General features: G+C 47.7%; 1 protein-coding gene across 1 annotated transcript in view; it reads left to right on the top strand.

Moving 5' to 3' along the window:
* ARR3 (arrestin 3) overlaps window positions 1–21,467 on the top strand; it is a 114,669-nt gene that overhangs the window by 30,901 nt on the left and 62,301 nt on the right. Inside the window, exons 3-8 of the mRNA XM_075322758.1 lie at window positions 5,536–5,564; window positions 8,333–8,363; window positions 15,216–15,276; window positions 15,358–15,402; window positions 19,735–19,931; window positions 20,015–20,074. Coding sequence (XP_075178873.1) covers window positions 5,548–5,564; window positions 8,333–8,363; window positions 15,216–15,276; window positions 15,358–15,402; window positions 19,735–19,931; window positions 20,015–20,074 — 411 coding nt within the window. The 5' untranslated portion in view covers window positions 5,536–5,547. The remainder of the gene's footprint in view (window positions 1–5,535; window positions 5,565–8,332; window positions 8,364–15,215; window positions 15,277–15,357; window positions 15,403–19,734; window positions 19,932–20,014; window positions 20,075–21,467) is intronic.

Below are 21,467 nucleotides of genomic sequence, written 5' to 3'. Positions count from 1 at the left end.
TCTCACACTGCTCTGGAGTGATTTTGGTCCACTCTTCTTTCAGTCTCTTCCACCGTTCTTTGACTGTTATGGGTTTCTTAGCCATAACTTTGCCACCAAGGATTTTCCAGAGGGTTTCTATTGGGTGTAGATCAGGACTCTGGGCTGGCCATTTCATTGTTTCAATATTTTCTGTTTCAAGGAACTACTTTATCCATTTTGTTGTGTGACAGGGGGCCATTGTCCTAGCATGAAAATTGCTGTCTGATTGAGTGATGAATGCAAGTAAGGGGTACTTTGCACGCTGCGACATAGCTAGCCGATACTTGCGATGCCGAGCACAATAGTACCCACCCCCGTCGCAGCAGCGATATCTTGTGATAGCTGCCGTAGTGAACATTATCGCTACAGCAGCTTCACACACACTTACCTGCCCTGCGATGTCGCTCTGGCCGGCGACCCACCTCCTTCCTAAGGGGGCAGGTCGTGCGGCGTCACAGCGACGTCACACGGCAGGCGGCCAATGGAAGCGGAGGGGCGGAGATGAGCGGGACGTAAACATCCCGCCCACCTCCTTCCTTCCGCATAGCCAGTGGAGGCAGGTAAGGAGATGTTCCTCGTTCCTGCGGCGTCACACACAGCGATGTGTGCTGCCGCAGGAAAGAGAAACAACATCGTATCTCCTATTGGTGCGACATTATGAAAATGACCGACGCTACACAGATCACCGATTTTCGACGCTTTTGCGATCGTTATCGGTGCATCTAGGCTTTACACGTTGCGACGTCGTTACTGGCGCCGGATGTGCGTCACTTTCGATTTGAGCCCGATGATATCGCAGTAGCAATGTCGTAATGTGCAAAGTACCCCTAAGGAACCACACGTTGCTGAAGATGGTTTTGATACACACTTGCATTCGCTCTGCCATGTAGCTGCATGAGAGGTCCAACTCCTGCTGCAGAAAACATTCCCCAAACCATGACACTTCCTCCACTACCTTTCACTGATTTCTTAATACACTTTGGGTTCAGTTTTTCCCCAGTTTGTCAACGAACATAATGTTTCCCATCAGACCCAAATAAATTAAACTTGATTCAGCACTATACACCATGTTTCAAATTATTATACAAATGATATTTTTCTCTGATTTTCGTAAATGGTTGGTGCAAATGACACTCAGTCCAATAAAAGTCATCACTCGTTAGAGTATACATCGAATTTTATTGAAGAAGCCTCCCAATGATAACAGTATAATCTTCAAAATTAAAAAAACCCTCAAAATGCACTGTTACAAATTATTAGGCACAGTAGAGTTTCTAAACAGTTTATATGTTTTAAAGAACTGAAAATGCTGATTTGTGGAATTTTCAGCATTAGGAGGTCACATTCACTGAAATAAAAAGCTATTTAAATCCAAAACATTCTAACAGGTCAAGTTACCTGTTAACATAGGAACCCTTCTTTGATATCACCTTCACAGTTCTTGTATCCATTGAACATGTGAGTTTTTGGAGAGTTTCTGCTTGAATTTCTTTGCATGATGTCAGAATAGCCTCCCAGAGCTGCTGTTTTGATGTGAACTGACTCCCACCCTCATAGATCTTTTGCTTGATGATACTCCAAAGGTTCTCTATAGAGTTGAGGTCAGGGGAAGATGGTGGCCACACCAGGAGTTTTGTCTCCTTTTATGCCCATAGCAGCCAATGACAGAGGTATTCTTTGCAGCATGAGATGGTGCATTGTCATGCATGAAGATGATTTAGCTCCATGGAAGAAAATTGTCAGTCAGAAACTCTATTTACTTTGCAGAGGTCATTTTCACACCTTGAGGAACCCTAAAGAGGCCTACCAGATGTCTCCCCATGATTCCGGCTCAAAACATGACTCCTCCACCTCCTTGCTGACGTCGCAGCTTTTTTGGGACATGGTGATCATCCACGAACCATCCACTACTCCATCCATCTGGACCATTCAGGGTTGCTTGACAGTCATCAGTAAACAAGACTGTTTGAAAATTAGTCTTCATGTATTTCTGGGCCCACTGCAACCGTTTCTGTTTGTGAGAACTGGTTAGGGGTGGCCAAATAGTAGGTTTATGCACCACAGCAAGCCTTTTTTAGGATCCTACACCTTGAATTTCGAGGGCCTACAGAGGCACCAGCAGCTTCAAATATCTGTTTGCTGGTTTGTAATGGCTTTTGAGCAGCCGCTCTCTGAATCCAATGAACTTGCCTGGCAGAAACCTTCCTCATTCTGCCTTTATCAGCACAAACACATATGTGCTCTTAATCAGCTAAAAATCTCTTCACAGTACGATGATCACGCTTAAGTTTTTGTGAAATATCTATTATTTTCATCCCTTGTCCAAGGCATTGCACTATTTGATGCTTTTTGGCAGCAGAGAGATCCTTTTTCTTTCCCATGTTACTTGAAAACTGTGTCCTGCTTAATATTGTGGAACATCCAGTTTTCCTTTTATTGACCTGGCAAACTAATTATCACAGGTATCTGAGATTGATTTCAGTGATCCAAAGAACCCTGAGACACAATATCATCAATGAGTTTCATTGAAAAAAAAAATGTATTGCTATGACACCTAAATCCAATTTGCATAATAATTTGGAACATGGTGTAATGAACTGTGGACCACCAACATGCTCCTCACCAAAGGTGAGTTTAGCCTTTTCTTTATTTCTGCTAATGAGAGGTTTGGTCACTGCAGACTGGGCTTTCAGTCCAAATGCTTTTAAACGTCGTGACACTGTATGACGAGACAGATTCTTATCCTGTTCAGTACTGAAGTGGTGAGCAATTCCGGCTGCAGTGTTAAAACAATTGCACATAGAGATTCTCTACATGATCCTGTCTTTCAAGGGTGACCAGCCTTCTTGGGGGATTTGAAAGAATTTGTGATGATGTAAAGAAGCAATATTCTCAAAATTACAGACTTGAAACAATCAACTTCTCTTGCTATCACTCACCTCTTTGGCCTTCATCTGGACAACTTGCTGCTGGTGGATTTCAGTCACATTGGAAAGGCACACCATTTTTGCAAAGTCAGTGCAAATTGGAAAGTTACGCTGCCTGTTAGGCCCCCTTCACACATCCGTGAAAATCACGCACGTGTTTCACGGACATGAAAACGGTGCGTTTTCCCCTCCGTGTGCCGTGTTTATGGCACCACGTGTGTTCTCCATGTGTTATCCGTGATAACACACGGAGAACGAGAACTTTCAACTCACCTGTCCTTGGCGTCGCTGTCCGTGGTACTGAACTTTGGTCTCCAGCCCTGCCGACTCCTCGCTGCTGCCGCCTCCGCCGCAGTGAAGTGAATATTAAATGAGCATAATGAGCGGCGGTCGGCAGCAAGTGACAGCAACGGCAGAGACTGCAGGGCAGGAGAAGGTGAGTAAAGTTTTGTTATTTTTTTCTCTGACACGTGTGTTTCTCCGGTGCGTGTCACACGGGACCGCATCCACACTACATCCGTGTGGTACGGGTGCGGGCCGTGTGACACCCGTGCTGCCGGAGAAAAACTGACATGTATCCATGTGGAGCACACAGGCTCATGTCTGCTCCACACGGAGGCACGGGCCAATAACTGCACACGTGTGTGCACATAAACCCATTGATTTTAATAGGTTTACGTGTGCCCGTGTCTTCGGTACATGCGGGCACGGACCTAGCACGTACCGGAGACACGTGCGTGTGAAGGGGGCCTTAAATAGGGTTTCTTAGATAAGGAAATTAGCACCAGGTGCCAGATTAACACCAAAAACTTGCAGATATCTGAACGTGTTCTCTAATTTTGATCAGTGTTCTTTTTCATTTATCTCAATTAAATTTTTATTAAATGCTTTTGAATAAATTCAGTTTATGAAATAAGCTTAAAATACTGCAAGTTTCCTCATGTTAGAATATAATCCCATAGGATTACACAATGACCTTAATATTTAGGAAATTGTGTGTTGTTCTCTAATTTTGACCTCCAGTATATATACAGTATATCACAAATGTGACTACACCCCCTCACATTTTTATACATTTTTTATTATATCTTTTCATGGAACAACACTGAAGATATAACACATTGATGCAATGTAAAGTAGTCAGTGTACAGCTTATATAACAGTGTAAATTTGGTGTGCTCTCTAAATAACTCAACACACAGACATTAATGTCTAAAACACTGGCAACAATAATGAGTGTACCCTTAAGTAGAAATAGCCAAATTGTACTGAGTTAGCAATTTTTCCTCCCTGATGTCATGTGACTCATTAGTGTTACAAGGTCTCAGGTGTGAATGCGGCGAAAATGTGTTAAATTTGGTGTTATCACTCACACACTCTTATACTGGTCACTGGAAATTCAACATGGCATCTCATGACAAAGAATTCACTGAAAAAATATTTTTGCTCTACATAAAGATGGCCTAGGCTATAAGAAGATTGCCAACACCCTTGGCAGCACAGTGGCCAAGACCATACAGTGGTTTAACAAAACAGGTTCTACTCAGAACAAGCCTCGCCATGGTCATATTCAGAGGTTGTCTTTTTAAAATAAATGTCTGAGTGCTGCCAGTATTACTGCAGAGGTTAAAGGGGTGCCATTGCCACCAATGCCTTGCTTAAGAAATTGAGGGTAAAGGTTCTGGACCAGCCAAGCAAGTCTCCAGACCTAAATGCCATTGAGCATCTGTGAAGCATCCACAAATGGAAGGTGCAGGAGCGCAAGGTATGTAACATCCACCAGCTCTGTGATGTCGTCATGGAGGATGGAAGAGTACCCAGTGGCTCCTGTGAAGCTCTAGTGAACTCGATTGACAAGAGGGTTAAGGCACTGCTTGAAAATAATGGTGGCCACACAAAATATTGACACATATGGCACAGTTTGGCCATTTTCCCTTAGGAGCATACTCAGTTTTGTTGCCAGCAGTTTAAACATTAACGGCTGTGAGTTATTTAGAGGACACCAAATTTACACTATTATACAATCTGTACACTGACTATGTTACATTGTATCAAAGTGTCATACCGCATCTTCAGTGTTGTCCCGTGAACAGATATAGTAAAATATTTACAAAAGTGTGAGGGGTGTACTCACTTTTATGATACTATCAATAAACATACATATGACAAAACTACTTAAGATAGAAAAGATACTATAGTGCCTCAGTACCAGAAGAGGAAATAGGTGTGTTCTTCTGCTCTTTATGAATGGGCAAAGTAATGCCTGATGATCAACTTACAGAAGGTCTCAGCACCCTATAAACTTGCTTTTGGCAGCCACACATACACCACATGCTGCCCTATGCCATCTATTGAAGATAACTGTTCCAAATCTGTATGTGCCTCATGTAGACCCTGTAATGACAAATTGTAGATCTTCACATTTGCTGCTAGACCAGAACCTTGGGAATACGGTAATGTATCATACTGGGTTATGCCGTTATATATTTATATTTCAATTATTTGTATACAGGCATAGGGTCCTGGTGGTTGTAAATCTTACCTCCCCCTTGTATGTATAATATTCTTCTTTTGCTGTCTATCACAGGTCTGACTAAATATGGCAGATGGCTCCAAGTAAGTAAAAAAATCATAGCACTGTAGTTTTATCTTCAGTCCATCATAGACCCACCTAATAGTGCGATTGAGTTTGTGAGTACAGCATCAATTGAAATACCGATTCTTCCATATCCTTGCTTTATTAAGGTTAACTCCTCACATTTCAAAGCACCATTCCAGCTTTTTTTAATTTCAGCTCTGAAGTGGTGCTTTAAATGTAAGTCCCCCGCCCCCGGTCTTATACTAACCTGCCACCATCTTTTTCCAGTGTCGCTCTGGTTGGTCTCCAGTATAGATGAGCGAACCTTTGGAGGTTCAGTTCGCTAGGTACATTCAACCCTTAAAAAAGTTTGTTTTTGACCCTGACTTGAACCGAACCTCAATGGAAGTGGCGCGACCCACATGCTGCCAACCCTAAGCAGATCTCTTCTGGGGGAGGGTGGGAAGGATTTTCAAATTTTTTTTTTTTTGTGTGCACACATCTAATCACGCTAATTTTACCCCAAATGTGAGCCATTCAAACACTGCAAGCGGCTCTCACAGGGCTGATCGTCACCCATACCCAAGCACAGTGCTGCTCCCTTGAGTGGTTTGCACTCGGAACTCACTTTAACTTCAAACCCAAACTTTGTTTTTTGGAAGTCAGATTCCGAAACTTCCGAAACATCGAGCCTCAGGTTCACTGATCTTTAGTCTCCAGTGATATGTGACCTGCTGGCAATTCCAGTGTTTCATGCAGAAGCCAGAGGTCACAACTCAATACAAGTCTATGAGAGCCTAAAGGCTACTTTACACACTGCGATATCGGTCCCGATATCGCTAGTGTGGGTACCCGCCCGCATCTGTTGCGCGACATGGGCAAATCGCTGGCTGTGCCGCACAACATCGCCGAGACCCGTCACATGTACTTACCTGCCCGGCGACGTCGCTGTGACCGGCGAACCGCCTCCTTTCTAAAGGGGTGGTCCGTGTGGCGTCACAGCGACGTCACTGAGCAGCCGCCCAATAGAAGCGGAGGGGCGGAGCTGAGCAGGACGTAACATCCCGCCCACCTCCTTCCTTCCGCATAGCGGCCGGAAGGCAGGTAAGGAGAGGTTCCTCGTTCCTGCGGTGTCACACGGAGCGATGTGTGCTGCCGCAGGATCGAGGAACAACCTCGTTACTGCTGCAGTAACGATTTTTGAGAATGGACCCCCATGTCACCGATGAGCGATTTTGCACGTTTTTGCAACGATGCAAAATCGCTCATCGGTGTCACACGCAATGGCATCGCTAATGCGGCCGGATCACCAAATCCGTGACCCCAACGAGTTCGCATTAGCGATGTCGTAGCGTGTAAAGCCCGCTTAATTCTGGCCTAGTTCTGGCCTCGTTCTGGCCTCATTCTGGCCTCATTCTTGCTTCATTCTGGCTTCATTCTTGCCTCATTCTAGCCTTGCTCTGGCCTCATTCAGGTCTCAATCTGGCCTCATTCTGGGTCTAAGAGAGATGCATTGGGAGCTTGTGATGTAACTACTGATTTCTAACTAGTCAGAAGTTACAAACACAAGATGGCGCCGTGGGACCGGAGCGACGCTAAAAAAATGATAAAAATGCCAGAGGGTGAGTTTAAAGATGGGGGCAGGAGACTTAAGAACAGTTCTAGAGCGGAAAGAAAAACCGACGGAATGGTGCTTTAAAGATACCTTTTCTAGCTTTAGAAGCAGACCATTCATTTACAGCTATAGCTGAATGTTTCCTTCTCACTTTTACTTGAAATTCTTAATTTTTTTTTACTATCTTTTCAGTTAGTCATTAAAAGCTATAAACCAATCAGGACTCTCAATTTGTTATATTTTATGTTTAATCTCTTTTTTATTAAAGTTTTAAAAGAGCAACAAAAGTTTCCATACAAACATAACATTTCAAAACATCCTCAGCGTAGACATAAATTCTTTAAAAGTAAGAGTACCCCAACGAGTAAAGAACAACAGTTGTTATGTAAAACCAAATCCTCTACACATTTTTGAGGAAAAAGTCATTTACCAATGCCTTTAATACTTTTATAGATAAACAGGAAAGATATGGAAAAGGGAAAGAAAAGAAAAAAAGAGAAAAGAAGGTAGTGGGATAGAAAGAGGGCAGAAGACAAGACTAAACAAAAAAAAAAAGCAAAAACACCCCTATTCATACTGCCCCGCCCTACTGATCTCAGAACACCCCTCAAGAGAACAAAATCAAGGGGAAAGATCCGGGAGGAAAGGGCCAATGCGCAGGGAGGAACTGAGCCCTCAGGAATTGGGGAACAAGGATGAAAATACCGGAGAGTCTAAAAACAGAATCCAGGGGCTCCATATTTGTAGGAATTTGTCTGTAGTGCCATTAAATTCCGCGGTCAGGTCTTCCATCTTATAAAGGCTGCTCATCTCCCCGTACCACTCCTCCAGGGTTGGGGACTGTGAGGACCTCCAATGCCTGGGTATAACCGTGCGGGCCACCGCCAGACAAAATCGTAATAGTCCATTCTTCTGAGACCTAACTGACCCCGAGAGGACAGATAAAAGGGCCACCTGTGGCGTGTTAGGAGTATAATCTCCACTTATCTTATCGTGGACAGAGAAAACAGAGTCCCAGAATGGTTTAACTCCACCACAACTCCACCAAATGTGCAGCATGGTACCCCGTTCCACTCCACACCTCCAACACTGATCGGAGACGGAGGGAAAGATAGCATGTAGGGTAGCAGGACAGTGGTACCAACGGGTTAATATCTTATAATTGTTATATTTTATTACATTTATTTGCAGAGTTTTCAAGAAAACCAGTGCTGATGGAAAGGTAAGAACACGGTCTAAAAAGATAAAATCAGCTTGTCATGTTTCTGTTAGGTCCGGGTGATGGTGGATCCTCTGGGCCGTGTACCGGACTCCCCCAGTGAGGCAACCTGGAGCTAACCCCTATACAGGGACTGTCCAGTCACCCCACCAGAGGGCCTAGGTACATGGTAGCCGGAGTACTAGCGGAACCGGGGTAGCGTCCCACAGGGAACGGGTAAAACGGAGTCTTTGGAGCCACAGAGTCCTCGGAGACAATTACGGGAGTCCAGTACGGGTGCTGGTTAGGAAGCTCAGACGGGATCCGGGTTAGCTGGGTGTGACGGGAAGGCAGCTGGGTGAAGTCGGAGATACCAGACAGGCACAGGCTGCCGAAACGGTGGTTAGATTCCCCGCCGACGGACACCGGAGGACCTCTTGGCAATACTGGATTCAGGGACCGGTTACGGAGGCAGAGCAGGCTCTACGGAAGAGACAAAGTTTTAGTACGAGTAAGGCACAAGGGGACCTGGACTTCTAGCTTGCAGAACTCGACGAACAGGCGACGCCCTCCAGGCAGGAAGCTCCTAATATACCTGACCCTGACTGATGCAATATCCTGTTAGGGAGTGCAGGGCCTTTAAGAGGAGGTCAGTGACCGCGCGCACACCCTAATGCACATGCGCGACGCCCGGGTGCCGGAGGCCAGAGCAGGGAGCAGTGCCGAGGAGGACGTGTGGCTGGAAGCAGGGGACCCGGGGACCAGAGCGGTGAGTGAGGAACGACGTCGGGACCCGGGGAGCATGACAGTACCGCCCCCCCCCAGGCCCTCCTACCCGCAACCTGGACATGAAGGCACGAATCAGAGGAGTACCCACGTTCTCCCGGGGTTCCCAGGACATATCCTCGGGACCATAACCTGCCCAGTCGATCAGGAAGTACTGCCGTCCCCTGACGGTCTTCATGGCCATGATATCTCTTACCGCATAGATGTCATCATCGGCTATGGGAGGAGGAGGACAGGCATCAGAGGAGAAGGGACCGAGGACAACAGGTTTCAGCAAGGACACATGGAAGGAGTTGGGTATCCGCATGGAGGGCGGAAGCTGCAACTTGTAGGATACCTCATTGATCTTCCTGAGGACCTTGAAGGGACCGATGTACCGCGGACCCAGCTTGTACGATGGAATCTTGAGTCGGACGTACTTGGAGGCAAGCCAGACCAAGTCCCCAGGAGAGAAGCAAGGAGGATCAAGACGTCTCTTGTCCGCATGTTTCTTCATTCGTGCAGCAGCATGTCCCAGGGAGGTCTTGACTGAGGCCCATATAGCGGAGAAGTCTCTGGCTAGGGCATCTGCTGCAGGTACATCAGAAGCTGGAGAGACTGGTAACAGCACAGAAGGCTGGAGACCATAGACAACATGGAAGGGAGAACTGGAGGTGGATTCGCTGACCTGGTGGTTATGAGAGAATTCAGCCCAAGGAAGGAACGTGGACCAGTTGTCCTGGTGGACGTTGACGTAGTGACGAAGGAAGGTGGTCATGATCTGGTTGACTCGTTCCACTTGTCCGTTTGACTGAGGATGGTAGGCAGAGGAAAAGTCCAGAGACACCCCCAGGTGTTCACAGAGAGCCCTCTAGAAGCGTGAGGTGAATTGGGTTCCTCTGTCAGACACGATATGGGCAGGAAAGCCATGCAGCCGGAAGATGTGCTGTATGAAGGCGTCCGCGAGCTCTTGAGCAGAGGGCAATCCGGCCATAGGAACAAAATGAGCCATTTTCGAGAACCAGTCCACCACGACCCAGATGACCGTATGACCGGAGGACAAGGGCAAGTCTGTGACAAAGTCCATGGCTATGTGTTGCCATGGAATGGAAGGAGTCGGCAGAGGGAGAAGAGGACCAAAGGGCAGGTGCTTAGGCGTCTTGTTCCGGGCACAGGAGAAACATGCAGAGACGAAGGCGGTGACATCCGTACGAAGAGACGGCCACCAGTAGTGACGGGCGATGACGCCCCAGGTTTTCTTCTGGCCGGACTTTCGAGGAGTGTCCCCATTGGAGGACCTTGAGTCGGTTGGTCTCCGTGATGTAAGTCTTCCCAGGAGGGATCTGTGCCAGGGAGACGGGAGCCACCGGAATGACCTTGCTAGGACAGATGATGGGCTGGTTTGGCTCCTCCTTTTGGTCTACCGGAACGAAGGACCGAGACAGGGCATCCGCCCGTACGTTCTTGTCCGCGGGCCGGTAGTGTAGCTGAAAGTCAAACCTGGCGAAGAAGAGAGACCAACGTGCTTGGCGCGGATTCAGCCTTTGAGCGGAGCGTGTATACTCCAGGTTTTTGTGGTCAGTATAGATGATCACCGGGTAAACCGCTCCCTCCAAGAGATATTGCCATTCCTCCAACGCCATCTTAACGGCCAGGAGCTCTCGATCACCAATGGTATAATTGCATTCTGGGGCTGAGAAGATCTTGGAGAAGAAGCCGCAGGTGACTATCTTCCCGGTGGCGGACTTCTGCATAAGTACGGCTCCTGCCCCTGCGGAGGAGGCGTCAACCTCCAGGGTGAATTGGCGGTTCAACTCAGGACGGTGAAGGACGGGAGAAGAAGCAAAGGACCGCTTCAGAGAGCAGAAGGCGGCTTCGGCCTCGGGTGTCCAAGCCTTCGGATTGGCCCCTTTCTTGGTCAGGGCAGAGAGCGGAGCAGTTAGGGTCGAGAAGTGAGGGACAAACTGGCGATAGTAGTTAGCAAAACCGAGGAAACGTTGGATGGCTTTTTGTCCCGAAGGAGGAGGCCAGTCGAGGATAGCAAAGACCTTCCCGGGATCCATCTGCAGTCCAGTGTCCGATAATACATAGCCCAAAAAGGGAAGGGATGATTGTTCGAACACACACTTCTCGTGTTTGGCGTATAAGCGATTCTTCCTCAGTCTCTGTAGCACGATCTGCACGTGCTCTCTGTGGGTACGTAGGTCTGGGGAGTAGATTAAGATGTCGTCCAGGTACGAGTACACGGACATAGAGGAGGTCCCTGAACACAACGTTCACCAGCTCCTGGAAGACTGCCAGAGCATTGCAAAGGCCGAAGGGCATCACGCAATATTCATAGTGCCCGTCCCGGGTGTTAAAGGTGGTCTTCCACTCATCCCTGGATGTTACACCTCGTGGCTCTCCTGTGGCAAGGAATGAGACAGTCTCCTTGCCTGCCACGAGCGCTCCTGCTCCGCAGCGCCGAAGGTCTGCCAGACTGCGCAGAGTGCAGGAGAAACCTCCTCAGAGAGGCAGCACAAGGGTGACACCTAGTGGTACTCCTGTTGCAAGAAATGAGGCGGTCTCCCATTCCTTGCCTGCCACAGCTCCTCCTGCTCAGCAGCCTCGAAGGTCTGTGAGGTTGCGCAATGTGCAGAGATTTGCTGCTCAGGGAAGCAGTGAGACTCCCGTTATCTCTACACATTGTGAGACCGAGGATCCCGCCTCTATTTCCCAGAGGCAGGAGGGTGAGCATGTGCTATGCTTGGTGGATCCTGATTCGCCCACTGACGTCACACGGCTTGATGACAAGGCTGGTGACGTGGTGAATCCTGACTGGCCAGGCTGGGATGTCGTGGATCCTGATTGGGTCAAGTCCGTCATCTCCGCCTCGCACCCGCCCTTGGCTGGAGCTACACCTCCTTAAAAGCTCCTCCTGCCATCATGGCGGCGCGCGACCGTCCTTCTATGTTTGGATGTCTGGCAGCGTGCTGCCACGCCACTGCTCAGGCATTATCTTCTTCTGTGGGCTTGGCCCTTGCTGCTTAGGCAGCACCTGGTTTGCAGGCCGTGTCCCTGCCTTGCTGCTCCGGCAGTCGCTCCTTCTACAGGCCGTGTTCCTGTCCCAGGTGAGCTCCTCGAGTCTCCACTGGACTCACCTGGTTATTGAAAGCACAGGTGCGTGGGCACCTCTGTGCTACCCTCGTGCCATATTCTCGTGACTTCCACTGGCACACGTGCGTGGGCACCTCTGTGCTTCCCCGTGCAACAGGTACACCGAGCCGTGTGATCCCTGCCATACAACCCACACGGGTTAGGGCAGACCGGTGTACATAGATCGTCTGTGACATTCCAGACGATCGCTAGCAGCAACCCGCTCACTCTTCACCCACCATAGCAGCGGTCCCTTACACCGCACAGTGGACCTTGACCGGCGGAAGCTGTCCATTCCCCATCTTGGCACGCTTCCCCGGGTCCCCCTCGTAACACCTGGAGCGTATGCGAACCAGGTTGTAGGCCCCACGGAGATCCAATTTGGTGAATGTACGGGCTCCCCGGAGCCGATCGAAGAGTTCAAGGATGAGAGGCAGGGGGTATTTGTTTTTCACTGTGATCTGGTTCAGTCCCTAGTAATCGATACAGGGCCGTAGGTCGCCTTCTATTTTCTTGACGAAGAAGAAGCCCGCACCAGCCGGGGACGAGGACCTTCGAATAAACCCCCGTGCCAGGTTCTCGGTGATGTAGTCAGACATGGCCCGGGTCTCAGCAGGGGACAAAGGGTATATCCGTCCCCGAGGGGGTGTGGTTCCCGGCAGAAGGTCAATGGCACAGTCGTAGGGTCGATGTGGAGGCAATACCTCTGACTCTTTTTTATCGAACACATCTGCGAAGGACCAATAGGCTGGAGGAAGACCAAGTAAGGAGTCCGGGGCCGGAGGACGACGGACGGGCTGGACTGACTGGAGGCAGTTCTCATGACAAGACGGGCCCCAGCGGATGATTTCTCCAGTACGCCAGCTGACCGTAGGTTCATGTACCCGTAACCAGGGTAAACCCAGCAGAAGCGGATGAGACATGCGTGGCAGAACATAGAAGGCGATTTCTTCGGTGTGTAGCGCACCGATACGCAGTTTCACAGGTTTAGTGACGAACAGGACGGGGTCAGAGAGGGGTTCCCCATCCACAGCGGCTATCACAAGCGGTGTCTGCAGCGGGATGACAGGTAACTGGTACTTGTCCACTGTGGCCTGGTGGATGAAGTTACCCGCTGCCCCGGAGCCGAGATATGCCTCTGCTGTGAAGCGGGTTTCTCCTGTTGTCACCTGTACAGTCCATGTCACTGGGTCAGAGAGCTTCCCAGTACCTAGGGTGGCCTCTCTTACCAACCCTAGGCTTTGGAGTTTCCCGGTTTCTCTGGGCAGGCACGCACCTGGTGTGCGCTGTCTCCACAATAGAAGCAGAGACCCTTGGCGGCTGGTTCCGCTCGACGCTGCTCGGAGGGTACGTAGGTCTGGGGAATAGATTAAGATGTCGTCCAGGTCCAGGACCATAGCTGGTCCACTTGCATGGGCTCCATGGGCTCATGGATGGAGGAGCCAGAGAGCCCGGATGAGGAGAGGATAGGCTTCTGTGGAGAAGCGGAGTGCCTTACAGGGCGCCGCTCGCAGAACATTTCCTTAGACCTTTCTTGAAAGCGGAGGTCTATCCGGGTTGCGAGGGCGATCAGGGCATCCAAGGTGGAATGGATGTCTCGGCCGGCCAGCTCGTCCTTGATACGACCGGTAAGCCCCTCCCAGAAGGCGGCAGTCAAGGCTTCATTGTTCCACCCCAACTTAGATGCCAGCGTGCGGAACCGGATGGCATACTCACCAACTGTCAAAGACCCTTGGCGTAGTCTGAAGAGGGATGAGGCGGACGAAGAGGCACGTCCGGGTTCATCGAACGCGGTGCGGAAGGTGTGCAGGAAGTTCTGGATGTTGGTAGTTACTGGATCTTCCTTCTCCCACAAGGGGTTCATCCATGCCAGTGCTTCACCCTCCAGATGAGACATGATGAAGGCTACCTTAGCTTGTTCGGAAGCGAAGAGATGTGGGAGCAGTTTGAAGTGCAGTGAGCACTGGTTCAAGAACCCACGGCAGTTCTTGGGGTCCCCGGCATACTGAGGCGGAGAGGCTAGTTTCAGTTGCGAGGTCACAGAAGATGTCCCTACGGGAGCCGTGGATGTGGCGGAAGTGGACAGGGACGTGGCTGTGGATTGCAGTGTGTTCAGGCGGGTGTCCACTGACGTCATGAAGGCCAACATACGGGATTGGGTCTCTCGCTGACGTACCAGCTCCTGCTGCAATCCGGCCAGTTGGGATGCTAGTGCTTCGGCGGGATCCATGGCCTGTTCGTTCTGTTAGGTCCGGGTGATGGTGGATCATCTGGGCCGTGTACCAGACTCCCCCAGTGAGGCAACCTGGAGCTAACCCCTATACAGGGACTGTCCAGTCACCCCACCAGAGGGCCTAGGTACACGGTAGCTGGAGTACTAGCGGAACCGGGGTAGCATCCCACAGCGGGTTAGGAAGCTCAGGCGGGATCCGGGTTAGCTGGGTGTGATGGGAAGCCAGCTAGGTGAAGTCGGAGATACCAGACAGGCACAGGCTGCCGAAACGGTGGTTGGATTCCCCGCCGACGGACACCGGAGGACCTCTTGGGAATACTGGATTCAGGGACCGGTTACGGAGGCAGAGTAGGCTCTACGGAAGAGACAAAGTTTTAGAACGAGTAAGGCACAAGGGGACCTGGACTTCTAGCTTGCAGAACTCGACGAACAGGCGACGCCCTCCAGGCAGGAAGCTCCTAATATACCTGACCCTGACTGATGCAATACCCTGTTAGGGAGTGCAGGGCCTTTATGAGGAGGTCAGTGACCGCGCGCGCGCCCTACTGCACATGCGCGACGCCCGGGTGCCGGAGGCCAGAGCAGGGAGTGGTGCCGAGGAGGACGTGTGGCTGGAGGCAGGGGACCCGGGGACTGGAGCGGTGAGTGAGGAACGACGTCGGGACCCGGGGAGAGTGACAGTTTCACAAACAATATGATAATAGCATGCGATAACTAACCTGACCATTTCTGTCCTCTTCTAGTTATCCATGTACCTTGCAAAGCGTGACTATGTGGACCATGTGGACACTGTGGAGCCTGTAGGTCAGTCATTATGCCACCCTTATAGGATTACTAAACATAGATTCCATAATATTTAAAGTCATAGTTTTCATCTTCTTGCAGATGGGGTCATTTTAATTGATCCAGAGCTTCAAAAAGACAAGAAAGGTAAAGTAAAAGATCCAACTGGTTTGTCCAGGACATAATACTATTTTTTAGAAACTATACAGGAAAATACACGCTACAAGATTTAGGCTATGTGCGCACTTTGCATTGAGGTAGTTGCAGTTGTAAACGCATCCTCTGGCAATAATTGCCTTTGTCAAATTTGGTTTTGACTACAAAAACGCTGAAAATACGCTTGTGTTTTTACCGCGTTTCGGCCGCGTTTTTACCGCGATTTACATGCTTTTTCATTGCTTAAAGTCAGATGCGTTTTGAATACAAATACACTACTAAATAAAGTTTAAACATTCAAACACTATGAAAAAAGAGAAAAAAATGATTACAAATATTAAGATTAAAATCATATACAAAATAGCTAATTTTATTAAATTGATTACTGTTTTCTAATATTTATGTATAAAATTATGTTAATTTATTGATTTAAAATAATTTAATTGTCGGACTGTGTGTGTGTGTGTAAAGGAACATATCATGCCCTTAATATAATGTCAAAAACGCATGCTTTTATTTTGTCAAAAAAGCATGTAAAACGCTAGGGTTTTGATTAAGATTGCGTTTTGAAACTTCTCATTGACTCTAATGTTAGCAAAACGCTGCCAAAATGGCAAAAACAATTGACATGTTGCTTCTTTAACCCCTTAACGACCGAGGGCCGTAAAATTACGTCCTTGCGGTCATAACGTTACTGCCCGCGGTCTGCCGGCAGCATCATGCTGCGATCGGCACACATCTCAGCTGATTTTCACAGCTGAGATGTGTGCCTGCTAGGCACAAGCAGAATCGTTATCTGCTCGTGCCGTTTAACCTCTTATATGGCACTGTCAATATGTGACAGCGCCATTATAAGCGCGATCGCGGTACACATTTACTTACCGCCCGATACCGGAAGTCACGTGACGCGATCACGTGACTCCCGATAGTTGTCATGGTAGCACAGGGTCATGTGATGACTCCTGTACTACACCTGACTTGCTTTCACTTTCGCTGTGCCAGCGGCACAGCAAAAGAGAAAGAGAGCGTATCTGCTGTTTACAGCCTTGTAGCTGTGATCAGCAGATAGTGCAGAGCGATCGGAATGCTGATCGCAATAGCCCCCTAGGGGGACTAGTAAAATAAGAAAAAAAAAGTTAAAAAAAAAGTTTTAAAAAATTAAAAAAAAACTAAAAGTTCAAATTACCCCCCCATTCGCCCCATTGAAAATTAAAGGGTTAAAAAAATAAAAAATATACATACATTTGGTATCGCCGCGTTCAGAAACACCCGATCTATCAAAATATAAAATCAATTAATCTGATCAGTATACGGCGTAGCGGCAAAAAAATTCCAAACGCCAAAACGATGTTTTTTTGTCGCCACAACTTTTGCGCAAAATGCAATAAGAGGCGATCAAAACGTAGCATCTGCGCAAAAATAGTACCGTTAAAAACGTCAGCTCGAGACGCAAAAAATAAGCCGTCATTGAGCCATAGATCCCGAAAAATGAGAACGCTACGGGTCACGGAATATGGCGTAAAACGTGCGCCACGTTTTTCGGACAAACGTCCGATTTTTTTTTTAACCCCTTATATAAAAGTAAACCTATACATGTTTGGTGTCTACGAACTCGCACTGACCTGAGGCATCACACCCACACATCAGTTTTACCATATAGTGAACACAGTGAATAAAATATCTCAAAAACCATAGTGCTATCGCACTTTTTTTGCAATTTTTCTGCATTTGGAATTTTTTTGCCGTTTTCTAGTATACTATATGGTAAAACTGATGGTTTCATTTAAACGTACAGCTCGTTCTGCAAAAAATGAGCCCTCACATGACCATTTTGACTGAAAAATAAAAAAGTTATGTCTCTCAGAAAAAGAATGGCGAAAAAAAAAACGGAAAGCGAAAAATCGGCCGGTCGTGAAGGGGTTAAACGCAGAGATTTTGACAAATTTTCAGCATCAAAAACGCTGCATTTTTAACAGCATTGTGTGCACAAGAAAGCCCAATTTCCCATAGACTTTGCTTGAAAATCAAAATGCATGAATTTTTACATTAAAGCGCTGCAATTAAAAACGCTGCGGAAACGCATGAAAAAAGCAAAGTGCGCACATAGCCTTAAGGTTATTTATACATTAATATTTTATGTGACAATCCAGTTCTTTTTGTTTTACAGGGAATCTGTCAGCAGGTTTTTGTTATGTAAGCTAGAGCCAGAAGAGTTAAGACAGAGACTTCAGGGCTGCCTGTCTTGTCACAGTCCGATCTGTTGTTTATTTTCTATGTTTGTTTAAAAAACACGACCCTTAGGGATACTTTGCACACTACGACACCGCAGCTGCGATGTCGGTGGGGTCAAATCGAAAGTGACGCACATCCGGCGTCGCTGTCAATATCATAGTGTGTAAAGCGTTTTTGATACAATTAACGAGTGCAAAAGCGTCATAATCGTATCATCTGTGTAGTGTCCGACATTTTCATAATTGCGCGGCAGCGACGGTACGATGTTGTTCCTCGTTCCCCTGCGGCAGCACACATCGCTGTGTGAGAAGCCGCAGGAGCGAGGAACATCAGCTTACCTGCGTCACCGTGGTTCACGCCGGCTATGAAGAAGGACGGAGGTGGGCGGGATGTTTACGTCCCGCTCATCTCCGCCCCTCCGCTTCTATTGGCCGCCTGCCGTGTGACGTCGCTGTGACGCTGCACGACCCGCCCCCTTAGGAAGGAGGCGGGTCGCCGGCCAGAGCGACATTGCAGGGCAGGTAAGTGCATGTGAAGCTGCTGTAGCGATAATGTTCGCTACGGCAGCAATCACAAGATATCGCTGCTGCGACGGGGGCGGGTACTATCGTGCTCGGCATCGCTAGCATTGGCTAGCGATGTCGCAGGGTGCAAAGTACCCCTTAGGCCTTGTGCACACTCTGCTTTTTTGCTGTGTTTTTGCTGTCTTTTTGGTGCCGTTTTGGGCACAGTTTGTGGTCTTAAACTGCATGTATGACCTTCCCCAGCAAAGTCTATGAGAATTCTGAAGTGCTGTGCGCACACTGCTTCTTTTTTGCCTGCAGTTTTGGTTGCAGAAAAAAAGAAGCAGCATGTCACCTGCGTTTTGCCATTGACTATGTTAAAAAAAACGCAAGGGCAAAACGCACCAAAAATGCGGCAAAAACGCATGCGTTTTTTTATGCGTTTTTTCGGCCAGAGGTGCATTTTTCTGCCAGAGGGTGCGTTTTTCACTGGACAAACAAAACTGCAATGTGCGCACATACTCTTATCCTTGCTCAAGCTACAAAGCCATAGCAGTCCAGCATGCCCCCTCCTGTAATTGACACCTCACTGTCAATATACAATCTTTATGGAGAGCCTGGTGGCTCTCTCGGCTCTGCTACATGGCTAAATCTAAAAATTCTGATTCTATCAGAATGGCTACCACCAGTAATCTAAGTGACACATGGCTGGAATCAGGATCTCTGTCTCTACATTATGCTGCTCTCAGATGAGGTACCAAAAACCTGCTGACAGATTCCCTTTAACTTTTCTTCAAATTTGCATAGCAGTGCAGCAAATGTAGTACTGGTTTCAGTCATATTGTTGAATATCACAGAGAATAATTTGGTTTTCTAAACTATTTAGGCCCGTTTCACACGTCAGTGAAAAACACTGACGTTTTTCACTGGCGTGTAAAACACGCACATGTCCCTCCGTGTGGCGTGAATTACGGCACACGTGGGTTGTCTAAGTGCAATCCGGGCTCCGTTCTCCGTGGCCCGTGATTGCACTTAGAAATCAACTCTCCTGTGCGCGCTCCCGCTCTCCATGGTGCTGATCGCTCCCGCGGTGCAGCATCCGGCCGGCGCTGACCCCCGCAGCAGCTGCTTCCGGGTCGGCTGTGTCGTGCATCATGAATATGTGCGACAGTAATGAGCCAGCTCAGAAGCAGCAGGCTGCACGGGCTGCAGAGGACATCGCTGGACGCCGGGTGAGTAAAAATGTTTTTTATTTTAAAAGCACGTTTTTTTCTGGCACGTGTTTCACAGACCACACCACTGCGTGGTCCGTGGGACATCAGTGATGCCAGAAAAAAATGGACATGTCTCCGTGCGGCAATCACGCACACGCGGGTACGCTGCATGGAGACATGGTCAGTGAAACATCACTGACGTGTGAGCAGACCCATTCATTATAATGGGTCTGCGTATGTCAGTGATTCTGGTACGTTTAAAAAAAAGCACAAACGTACCAGAATCACTGACGTGTGAAACAGGCCTTACTCTGATATTTCCTTTTGATTAACCATGACTTATTTCTAATTGCCTCATTCTGCCATTTATTTAGTGTTTGTGGTACTGACCTGCGCTTTTCGCTATGGTCGGGATGACATGGAGCTCATTGGCTTGAGTTTCAGAAAGGACCTGTATGTATTGGACTGCCAAGTGTACCCCCCATTACCAGAGGACAAGAAACCCCTGACACCCTTACAGGAGAAGCTGCATGCTAAGCTGGGGAATAATGCCTTTCCTTTCAGCTTTAGTGTGAGTATAGTCACTAAATAAGCTTATCAGCAAGAGTTTTAATTTCATAACACATTTTATATTACTTTATTTTATATTATTAGATGGCCAAGAACTTACCATGTTCTGTGACACTGCAACCCGGACCAGAAGATTCTGGGAAAGTAAGTATTGCCATGATCACACCTTCATAGTGCGTCATTTGTCAACGTTTCTTTCTCTCAGACTTCAATGGCGTGCTTCACATACGCCAACCTGTGCGGTATAATGCAAAAGAATTCAATTTTAGATATTCCAAATACATCATACAGAAAAATCCTTTGTATTATGGGTGGTGAAATCCTTTGCCAAATCATTAGTTGGCACATGCATCACCAATCCAGTGCAACCCTACTGTGGATGTACTAGTGTTAATATCCGCAATATCACAATGTTCCATAACACATTTCCTCGTAAGTATAAGAATAATTCTATTTTATGTTGATACACTTCTGGACATGAAAACTGAAACAAGGCTATGCGCCCACGTTGCATTTTTATGTGTAGAAAATCTGCACATAAAAATGCATGTTTTGGCAGGAAAAAAGCAGCTGAAAAAACACGTTTTTATTGCGTTTGCTCGTTTTTTTACATGCTTTTTTCCTGCTTCTTTTTGTGCGTTTTTTAGTCATGGAGACAGCAGGGCTTCCTGCACTGTACACCCACGGTCGCTGCCTGGTCACCGGCCGATCTTACAGCTGAACTCACCGTTACTGCCAAGAGCAGTGCCCGCGTCGCTTCCGGCAGTTTAACTCCCTAAATGCTCTGATCAGTACGATCGTAGTGTTCAGGAGGCAGAGAGAGGAATCGCTTACATCTCCCTGGTGATCGGGTCCCTATAATGCGATCACAGGGACCTGATCGCTGCCAAGGATCCCTGTGTCGTCAATATGATGACCCCGGTTAACTGAGGTACTGATCGCCTCACAGACCTACGCCATTAGAGTTCCCTGCATCAAGGTCCTGTGGTAAAAACTGCAAGAACTAGGTGCAGGGAACCCCGGTGACATCACAAAGTGAACCAAGTTCAGGCCGGAGACTTTGCAGGAAACCCCAGTGATCTGCCAACATGAACTCGAAATGGCTGTAGGGATCCCCAGTATGGTCAAAAAAGGTCATAAAACTGCACAAAAAAGCAACATGGGCATTACACATGCGTTTTTTCCTACGTTTTTCACTGAAGTCAATTGGTGACAAAGGCAGGAAAAAATGCCGAAACATTTCACACGCTGCTTTTTTCAGCAAAAAAAACTGCAAGGTAAAAAGCACCTGCACAGGCACACCAAGTCATGATTCTCATAGACTTTGCTGGGATACTTTTTCCTTGCTTTTATTGATTAAAAGAAGCAAGTTAAGAAGCAACTTGGGCACAAGGCCCAAGATTATTTGTAATAATTTGAGCTCATTTTCTGAGCTTGTATAGAGCAATGTCTCCCCCAGAAGGTGGAATGTATTTCCAGACTGTAGAGAATACTCACTTATTATTAAAATATTACTATATAAATATGTTGGAAAATC

This window comes from Anomaloglossus baeobatrachus, chromosome 9, assembly GCF_048569485.1.
Source record: "Anomaloglossus baeobatrachus isolate aAnoBae1 chromosome 9, aAnoBae1.hap1, whole genome shotgun sequence".
Lineage (NCBI taxonomy): Eukaryota > Metazoa > Chordata > Amphibia > Anura > Aromobatidae > Anomaloglossus > Anomaloglossus baeobatrachus.
This window is presented reverse-complemented; position numbering and strand designations above follow the sequence as displayed.